The sequence below is a fragment of the Centropristis striata genome, chromosome 9, assembly GCF_030273125.1.
Source record: "Centropristis striata isolate RG_2023a ecotype Rhode Island chromosome 9, C.striata_1.0, whole genome shotgun sequence".
NCBI lineage: Eukaryota > Metazoa > Chordata > Actinopteri > Perciformes > Serranidae > Centropristis > Centropristis striata.
The window spans coordinates 5,229,431-5,239,738 of NC_081525.1; the positions used below are offsets into that span (position 1 = coordinate 5,229,431).

The following is a 10,308-nucleotide window of genomic DNA, read 5'->3' on the forward strand; positions in this document are numbered from 1 at the left end:
TGTTTTTTCGTGATTTTTATGTGTTTTTTGTAATTTTTACATTTTTATTATGTTTTGGTGTGTTTTGAGTGTGTTTGTATGTTTCTTTTGTGTTTTGTGTGTGTTTTTGGTGTGTTTTTCATGTTTTATGTCTGTTTTTTGTTATTTGTTTTGTGTTTTTTTGTGTTCAAAATGTTGATCCAGTAAGTCAAAATGAAAAAAATAAAAAATAGCTTCAAAATCCAAAGGGTTAAGTAATGTGAATGCTTAGACTTCGAAGGATTAAAATAGCTTCTCTCTATAACTGAGAGTTCCTCTTGCTGTCAGCAGTGCCTCCTCTCCAGCATGGTTCAGAAGGTGGCGGTGATCGGTGCAGGGATTTCTGGTCTGACCAGCATCAAGGCCTGTTTGGAAGAAGGTCTGCAGCCCACCTGCTTTGAGAGCAGCCATGACATTGGGGGCCTTTGGAGGTTTAAGGTGAGGATCATAGCTAATTAATTTAGTGTGCCTGAAAAAGCACACTATATGTTATTCACCGGGCTTCGATTTTATTCTTCCGTTTCTTCCGTGTTTTTTCTTCCATTACAAACACCCATGACCCATCCATTATGTCTTTGCCATGCCTTTATTAGTCTTATTTTGTTTGCTTATTGATATTAAAATATACTTTATTGCTCATCTATTATAAGTTAACTATAAGTTAACTATGCTTTTTGCAACTATCGGATCTAAAGTGAGAACAATGCCTTATTACTTGTTAATTAATGGTTATTAAGGACCTTATTATAAAGCGTTACCGAATAAATTATTACAGTGTATGGAAGCCCTGAAGTCATGACAGCAGCATACTGAGTTGTTTATGTTCACCACTTAGTTAAAAAAAATAATAATTGTATCTCTATCTGTCCATTTTTTCCTCTGTCTGACATGGTCTGTCTGCAGGAGCAGCCGGAGCCTGGACGTGCCAACATCTACCAGTCTGTGATCATCAACAGCTCCAAAGAGAGGATGGCCTTCAGTGACTTCCCTCCTCCAGCTGAGCTCCCCAACAACATGCACCACTCTGAGATGCTGCAATATTTACGTCTCTATGCTCAGGCCTTCAAACTGCTGCAACACATACACTTCCAGGTTGGTGACCATTGTCAAGAGTAGAAGTTCCAGTTCAGAGGCTGCATCGTCATTCACAATTTGTCCATGCACATATATCAACCTGGTCTCACAGGAATCTGTGAAATAGCCACGGATTTGCTTAACTCAAAATCCGTGGAATAGCCACGGAATCACTCAAATTTCTGTGAAACTGACACGGATTTCGCTACAATGCAAGTTAATGACAGTCATATCCCGTGGCTATTCCAACATACAAAGTGATTATGTACATTCACTGAGTGAATATTTAGAAAATAAAACATATATTTCTCGCTAGAAATATGATCAAAATCCATTTTTATGCAGAAACTAAGTCAAAATATTGATTTTTTCACTAAAAATGAGAGAACTGTCCGCCATGTTTTTTGTTCTGACCGCCGGGACCTTGAAAGTCACGTGACTTGGAACAAACCAATAGGAACAAATATCCATGGAATAGCCACGGGATATGACTGTCATTAACTTGCATTGTAGTGAAATCCATGTCAGTTTCACGGAAATTTGAGTGATTCCGTGGCTATTCCACGGATTTTGACTTAAGCAAATCTGTGGCTATTTCACGGATTCCTGTGAGACCAGGTTCCATATATTCTATGTATTCTCTGGTTGTGCATGATTGTGTCAGACGTCCGTGGTCAGTGTGAGGCAGACGGCGGACTTTGCAGCGACAGGCCAGTGGGAGGTGGAGTCAGAGAGGAGAGAGGGTCAGAGGGAGACTCGTGTTTTTGATGCAGTGATGGTTTGTACCGGACACTTCACCCAGCCTCACCTGCCACTCAGAGACTTCCCAGGTACCAGATTTACTTTTTTGTGGTTAAAAATACTGCACAATAAAATGTGAAATTCTGTTGTAATTAAAATATTAACCAAATAGTATCAACATACGTAGACATTAACCAACACCCACTGATGTTTCTGTGATCCTTTTGTAAACCTGTTTGTAATGTTTTGAGTGTCCCAGTCTCACATCTGACACATAATCAGTATTACAGTTTTTCTCAGTCGCTTTGGTGCATTTCTCACATCACTATTAACATTTGCACAACAGTTAATGCATTTGGTAACACTTTACAATAAACAACTAAGTAATATATATAGATGGTTTATAAACCAATTATTAACCATTTGCAAAGTGCTATACATATTAAATCGTTGAATGTTTTCAACCAATTTCTTAAAGGTATATGAATCATTTCAAAATCATTAACATACTTAATATAGTGTTACAAATGTTATAATGAGTGCAAGTAAAACCATTTATGAACTATTAATTATAATGCAAATGATGTAGTTACTTAAACATTAATAAATTATGTATTTACCATTCTAAATGGCCTATATACAGTTTATAAAGTATGATTAAACATTAATAAACTATCTGTTTACCAATTATAAATGATGGTTATTGTAAAGTGTTACCATGCATATCTCAAAACAATTAGTACAAACTGCAAAACCTAGTTGATAACCTGCAAAAGCATGTCACTTGCTCAAAATGGATCACAGCTCACTCCTCAAAAGCAAGTATTCATGTCAATGAAAGTGTCAGTGACATCAAGATGAAAAGTCCTGACACCATGTTTATGAAAAAGATAGTCAAATGTCTCTGTCATGTTTTCATTATGACAGTTTACTCTGTAAATGTTTTCCAGTGCAAAAAAAAAGTCAGATCTTGGTGACGCTACCTGAAAATGCTCAAGACAGCACTATATGCTATTTGCACAGCCATTTGAAAACTACAGTACAGTTACACATTACTGTATTTAATGAGGTAACTGAGTACAACACACTGGATATGTATGTTTCATATTTTCATTGCATATGCTCTTTTCAATTCTAATTTGTTTACAGCATTGTGCAAAAGAAGAAAAACGCCCTTATTTACAACAAACATAAACACCCTTTGGGTAGAGCTGTGCACAACTGTAAACAATATTGCAGACATACAACATTTCTCTCTGTCTGGTCCACATAGTTTCATCTACAACACAGCCAATACCATGATTCACCATTTTTGTATGTAATGACTCAAGCAATGAAATGAGGACTATTAGTTTTATATGGAATGACTATTCAGCATTCACAAGTACACTGCAAAAACGCTACTTTGTATTTTTTGGCCTAAAACAGTGATTTAAGTTGGTAAAACTTGGAAATATAAATTATTGACATTTAGGGCAATAATGTAAGTTAGCACAACAAAGGAAGCCAGTTGTCTGCTCAAAAACAAGTTTGTGAGTTGTTGTTACCTATATCTTTAAGTTGGGGTTCACAACAAGGGACAATAGTTCTGGTAACTCTTATTTCTTTGTTGTGAAATGCGGGAAAGTGGTGAAATTCGGTCATTAGCCAAAGCTAGGGGCTATCTGATGCCATCGGCTAACTGATGCTAGCGGCTAACTGATGCTAGCGGCGCTGCTTGTTACAGCTACAAGAGTAGCCATTTGCGAATCAATGCTAACTCAAAAATTGTGGTCGCAACATTAGCTGACATTTCATAGCGGCGTTACAATTGTGCCAATTCAGCACATTGCAGAAGTTAGCAGAAGTAAGGATTAAAAGTTATTACAATGTTAAATTATAAGTTAGTACAATTTACAGTTGAGTTGACAAAAATCTGAATTCAGAGTTGAGCAAACTCAAAAACAAAACTCAAAATATTTTGTTTAATTGTCCAACTTATAATTTTATCGAAGTTCGTTGCCTTGAAATTTTGAGTTCACCCAACTTTTTTTTTTTGCAGTGTATAGTTAATTTTGACTGACATGACATAAGCAAATGATAATGTTATAAAACAGCAGAGAGTTGTATGGAAGCAATTGATGACCAAAAGCATTTGCAATTTGTTGGAAGGAGAAACTGCTACTATGATGAGCACAAATGACTAAATGTTGTGGAGGTTGAACTAACTGTTGTGCAAATGTTTATAGTGATGTGAGAAATGCACCAAAGCAACTGAGGAAAAACTGTAAGTTAACAGTTGAATCACTGGTTACATTACATTACATTACATGTCATTTAGCAGACGCTTTTGTCCAAAGCGACTTACAATAAGTGCATTGGTTAATTTATTGTACTTTAATTGCTCATTTCAGGTATTGAGAGCTTTGAAGGCAGATATTTCCACAGCTGGGATTATCGCAACGCTGAGGGTCTGCAGGGGAAAAGAGTGGTGGTGATCGGGATTGGAAGTTCTGGAGGAGACATTGCTGTGGATATCAGTAGAGTTGCTGAGAAGGTACACAACTGAACTAAAATTTCTGTTCTGTGGATATTGACGGGCCGCTGTGGCTCAGGAAGTAGAGCAGTGTCCTAGTGCAAGACACTAAACCCCAAATGTCTCCAGATGGCTGTGTGTGAACCAAGGTTATAATAGTTTGGGATTTTTTATTAGTCTTAGTTTTAATTTCGTTGTGAATTTTTTTTTTCAAATTCAGTTAGTTTTAGTTATTTTTTAGAGTGAGTTTGTTAGTTTAAATGTCAGCTAATGTTGCGATCACAATTTTGAGTTAGCATTGATACGCTAATGGCTACTCTTGTAGCTGTAGCAAGCAGCGCCACTAGCATCAGTAAGCCGCTAGCATCAGTAAGCCGCTAGCATCAGTTAGCCGCTAGCATCAGTTAGCTGCTAGCATCAGTTAGCCGTTAGCTTTCGCTAATGACCGAATTTCACCACTTTCCTGCATTTCACAACAAAGAAATAAGAGTTAGCAGAACTATTGTCCCTTGTTTTGAACCCCAACTTAAAGATATAAGTAACAACAACTCACAAACTTGTTTTCGAGCAGACAACTGGCTTGCTTTGTTGTGCTAGCTTACATTATTGCCCTAAATATCGATAATTTATATTTCCAAGTTAAACCAACTTAAATCACTGTTTTAGGCCAAAAAATACAAGTTGATGTCCATTTATTGTGATTGTGATGCTAAAAGGTTTTATTAAGGACATGGATATATTTCTCCTCTCTGTGCTGATCTGATATGCAGGTGTACCTCTGCATCAGGAGCGGAGCGTGGGTGGTGAGCCGTGTAGGACAGGGGGGGCTCCCAGTAGACATGTTAGGGACGTCCAGGATGGATAGCATGCTGCAGAAGCTCTTCCCCTCGTGGAGCGCCAGGATATCAGAAAAGAATGTGAACAAAGTACTTGATCATGAACTGTATGGCCTGAAACCAAAACACGGGTAAAAAGAAACATATTTTGGTCAGAAATACAATAATCCAAAAACAATTATATGATACATGAAGATAAGATTAAGCCTATATTAAAAATCCTCCATGACCTTCTTGAACAAGACGGCAAGCAGGTGCATTTGACCACTTCTTCTGAACATGTTAAATATTTTAGATCTCTTCAGACGAACCTGGTCTCACAGGAATCCGTGAAATAGCCACGGAATCACTCAAATTTCCGTGAAACTGACACGGATTTCACTACAATGCAAGTTAATGACAGTCATATCCCGTGGCTATTCCATGGATATTTTTTCCTATTGGTTTGTTCCAAGTCACGTGAGTTTCAAGGTCCCGGCGGTCAGAACAAAAAACATGGCGGACAGTTCTCTCATTTTTAGTGAAAAAAATAAATATTTTGACTTTCTTATATATTCTTATATATATTTTTATGTTTCTGCATAAAAATGGATTTTGATCACATTTCTAGCGAGAAATATATGTTTTATTTTCTAAATATTCACTCAGTGAATGTACATAATCACTTTGTATGTTGGAATAGCCACGGGATATGACTGTCATTAACTTGCATTGTAGCGAAACCCGTGTAAGTTTCACGGATATTTGAGTGATTCCGTGGCTATTCCACGGATTTCGATGAGACCATGTTGCTTTAGACTTAATGTGTCACTCCTTGTACATTATCCACGGTTCACTCTGATGCTCTGTTGGCAGGATTTTTGCACAGAATGCTGTAGTGAGTGACGACCTGCCAGCTCGGATCATCTCAGGTCGTGTTGTGGTGAAACCAAACGTTCAAGAGTTCTGTGGTTCCAGTGCGGTCTTTGTCGACGGGAGCATCATAGACAAGGTGTTTAGCACAGTAACATTGCTAAATCCATAAAAAAATATCAAGTCTGTATCGTATAACAAGAATGAAACTGGTATACTTGATCCTATAATACATATAACATATTCACCTTCTAATGCACAACATGGGTCAAAAATGACCTGCATTAATTTCCCATGTTTTAAACTATGTTTGTCTTATTTTTAAGGTTTAACTTTAAAAGAGTTGTTAGAACCACCAGATCACATTGGAAAATCACATATTTTAACATTTGAGACTTATTAGAGCCACCAAATAATAATTTCCATTGGAAAAACATCAATTTAACAAAAAAGGATAGTTAATATTTGTGTCTTCTTTGTCAGGTTTTAAATAGGTGACAACATATAAACACCTTCTAATGCACAACATGGGTCAAAAATGACCTTGTGCATTAGAAGCGTAGTGATAAAAAAAGGGGTTTTATTCAAAAAGTAAGAAATGAAAACAAAATATTAGAACGTATGATGATCAAAAACAACATATTTGAGGACAACCTGCAATACTGAATGATGAAATTAATTTATTGCAAAGATATAGAATATAAAAACTTATCGGGTCACTTTAGACCCATGTTGTGCATCAAAGGGTTAACAGAATCAATAACAGATATGTACAATCTTTTGATCCTTGGGCTGTGTGTGTGTGTGTGTGTGTGTGTGTGTGTGTTTGTGTGTCTTCCAGGTGGATGTTGTGGTGTTTGCCACAGGATACAACTACAGCTTCCCCTTCCTGCCTCCAGCTCTGCAGGCTAAATGTGGTTACAGGCTGCGTCTCTACAAGCACGTGTTCCCTCCCGCACTGACCCAGCCCACGCTGGCGGTGGTGGGCTTCATCCACGGCCTCGGATCTATAACCCCTCTGGCTGAGATGCAGGCCCGCTGGGCTACAAGAGTGTATAAAGGTGAATTTGATTCTAGTTTGTGCCTGATTTTTTTTTCTTAATCAATCATCTTAACAGAGCTATACTGACACCCACGGGGCAACCTCCAGGTCTAAAAAGTGAAGCCATTGCAGAAGTCCCTTAAACCTGCATTCTTTCTAATGGCCAGCAGGGGGCGACTCCACTGGCTGCAAAAAGAAGTCTGATTTTTGGCTGCAATCACAACATCCTGCTGCATAATCCATCTTGTAAAACTGCAAACAGTCAGCATTGAAACGCTTTCTGTCAAAATGAAAGACAGATAAATGCAGTTATTAAAGTAGAAAAGCCAAATAATCATGTTTTTAACGTGTTTTTCATGTTATTGCGACAGTAAATATATAAATGTGAATAGAAAATGCATTCAACAAGTGTTGCATTTCACTTATTTTGTTGTTAGGATTTGTTTTCATTTAGGCATTTTAAAGTGTTCAGATCAAAGGGTTTGACTTCAGTGTGAATGACAAAGGTTTTAGTTTCAGACTGATTCAACCCAAATTTTCTCTAGGGTTAACAAATTTACCGTCTGAAGAAATAATGCTAGAAGAGATTGCTAAGGACACAGCAGCCATGCATCAGAGGTAAGCAGTCAAGCATTTATAATATATTATGTAATATATTATATACTCTTTAACACTTGTGTTTTAAGGTGTGTAGAACCTGATAATGTAATAAATTCCCGATAATGTAATAACCCCAATAATGTAATAAAAATCTGCACTTGAGTCCATTGAAAATGTAATAAAACCTGATAATCTAATAACTTCCCGATAATGTAATAAAGTGCATTTCCCAATAATGTAATACACTTTTCACCAATAATGTAATAAAGTATAACACCAAGCACCTTTAGATTTCAAGAAGCTGTTGAATGCATTCGTGTGTCGTCATGGATACCTCGTTTGTGAAAAACGGATGAACGGGTCAAAAGTGAATAAACATTCAACTTTGACCTGTTGGTGGCGCTAGAGCTCTTGAGCTAGAGTTGATACACAGTATCACCACTTGAACCCAAGTAATGGGTGGTCTGCTGTTAAATTATTACAATGTTGGGGAATTATTACATTATCAGGACCTGTGAAATTAGGCTAACCTGATAATGTAATAACCTCCCATTAATGTTATACTTTATTACATTATTGGTTAAAAAAGTGTATTACTTTATTGGGAAATGCACTTTATTACATTATCGGGAAGTTATTACATTATCAGGTTTTATTACATTTTCAATGGACTCAAGTGCAGATTTTTATTACATTATCGGGGTTATTACATTATCGGGAATTTATTACATTATCAGGTTCTACAAGGTGTAATATAGCAACTTTTTAAACTCAATTGTTCATCTCTTTTTCCTTCTCTGTCTATTAGATATGCCTGCTCTGAACGCACCCCCATCCAGGTGGACTACATCCCTTACCTGGACTCTGTGGCAGAGGAGGTGGGAGTTCGACCAAACTTACTGTGGCTCTTGCTGAAGGATCCCAGACTGGCGCTGCAGGTTTTTCTGGGTCCCTGTACTCCTTATCAGTACCGCCTGACTGGACCGGGCCAGTGGGCCGGAGCCTGTCAGGCCATCCTCACTCAGTGGGAGCGGGTGCTTCAGCCTTTCAGGACCAGAGTGGTACCAGAACCAGAGACCAGACCCTCTTCTAGAAGGAGCATCGTGGTGATTTTCTCAGGTGCTGCGTTGCTGTGCTGCTTCTTCTACAATAAAAAACACTCCTCTGTTTTTTCTCCTCTATTCTGCAAATCTGCTTTCTAAAAGCAGAAGTGTCATAACCTTTGTGTGAAACCTCCTTTTGTTTTGATATGTTTTTGTGTTCAACCACACTGCAAGAAAAGAAAAGTTGGGTGAACTAAAAATTTCAAGGCAACAAACGTCGATAAAATTTGTCCAAGTTGGACAATTAAACTAATTATTTTAAGTTTTATTTTTGAGTTTGCTCAACTCTGAATTTCTCTGGCACGATTGTAACGCCGCTATGTCAGAAAATGTTGTGACCACAATTTTGAGTTAGCATTGATACGCTAATGGCTACTCTTGTAGCTGTAACAAGCAGCGCCGCTAGAATCCGTTAGCCGCTAGCATCAGTTAGCCGCTAGAATCAGTTAGCCGCTACCTTTCACTAATGACCAAATTTCACAACAAAGAAATAAGAGTTAGCAGAACTATTGTCCCTTGTTGTGAACCCCAACTTAAAGATATAAGTAACAACAACTCACCAACTTGTTTTTGAGCAGACAACTGGCTTCCTTTGTTGTGCTAACTTACATTATTGCCCTAAATGACAGTAATTTATATTTCCAAGTTTTACCAACTTAAATCACTGTTTTAGGCCAAAAAATACAAGTTGGCTTTTTTGCAGTGCATCATGGTCTATAATATAATAATAATAATAATAATAATAATAATAATAATAAAACAGAACAACATGGTAGCCCTCCTTATTCACTCTGAATACCCTACTACTGCCCTGGTACAGTCTGAGAACATCAGGTCCCAGTTTGATCTGGTTTGGAACGATCCAGATTCCAAAATCAGCTCCAAGACCTGCTAATCCATTTTACACTGTGTGAAGTGTATAGACTTTGAGGGACGTCTTTTAGTGGAAGTAAAGAAAAGAACTTTGATGCTGATCTCAGTGCACTGCAACTGCAAGTTAAAGTTGTCTCTGCTTGGTTTTAATGTTTTACATTTTATTTTGAAGAACTTTGCATGGGAACTCTAAAAATAAGACTCTTCTACAAACACTGGGTTTACAGTTCATATAAATATTTTTAGGTCTTTAAAGTTTTTACCACATAACATCAAAGTTTTATAAGAACCACCAAAAATATGAGTAGATGGCCCAAAAAAGTGAAGAGATAAAATACTGCAAAAATGCCCTGGGAACAGCAGGTGGTTTGAAATTTCAGAAATTAAATTGTTCCTCCTCTTAACCATGACAGTAGAAAAGTATTTCAGAGAATGTTTATTCACTGAAATTATTCATGTGAATTAATGTCAGTGAAAAAGCTTTTGTAGATTGAATGCTGTGTGTTGCCATATATTAGCAGTAAACAGACATCAGAGTTTCTAAATGTTGTACCATGTTGAGGTTGCACTTGTCTCATGTGGAGCCAGTTTTGCATCATCTTGTTACTAAATAAACAGGTGCCACTTTTCAAATTTACAAATATATATAAATAT

The 10,308-nt window shown here is 37.2% G+C and overlaps 1 protein-coding gene across 1 annotated transcript; it reads left to right on the forward strand.

The window, feature by feature from the left end:
* Window positions 1-182: 182 nt before the first annotated feature.
* Window positions 183-8,952, forward strand: LOC131977291 (flavin-containing monooxygenase 5-like). Its single transcript, XM_059340526.1, has 9 exons — window positions 183-456; window positions 922-1,110; window positions 1,757-1,922; window positions 4,227-4,369; window positions 5,119-5,315; window positions 6,040-6,175; window positions 6,878-7,097; window positions 7,624-7,696; window positions 8,487-8,952. Exons 1-9 carry the CDS (start codon window positions 325-327, stop codon window positions 8,878-8,880), a joined length of 1,650 nt encoding a protein of 549 aa, XP_059196509.1. The 5' UTR covers window positions 183-324; the 3' UTR covers window positions 8,881-8,952.
* Window positions 8,953-10,308: the final 1,356 nt, after the last annotated feature.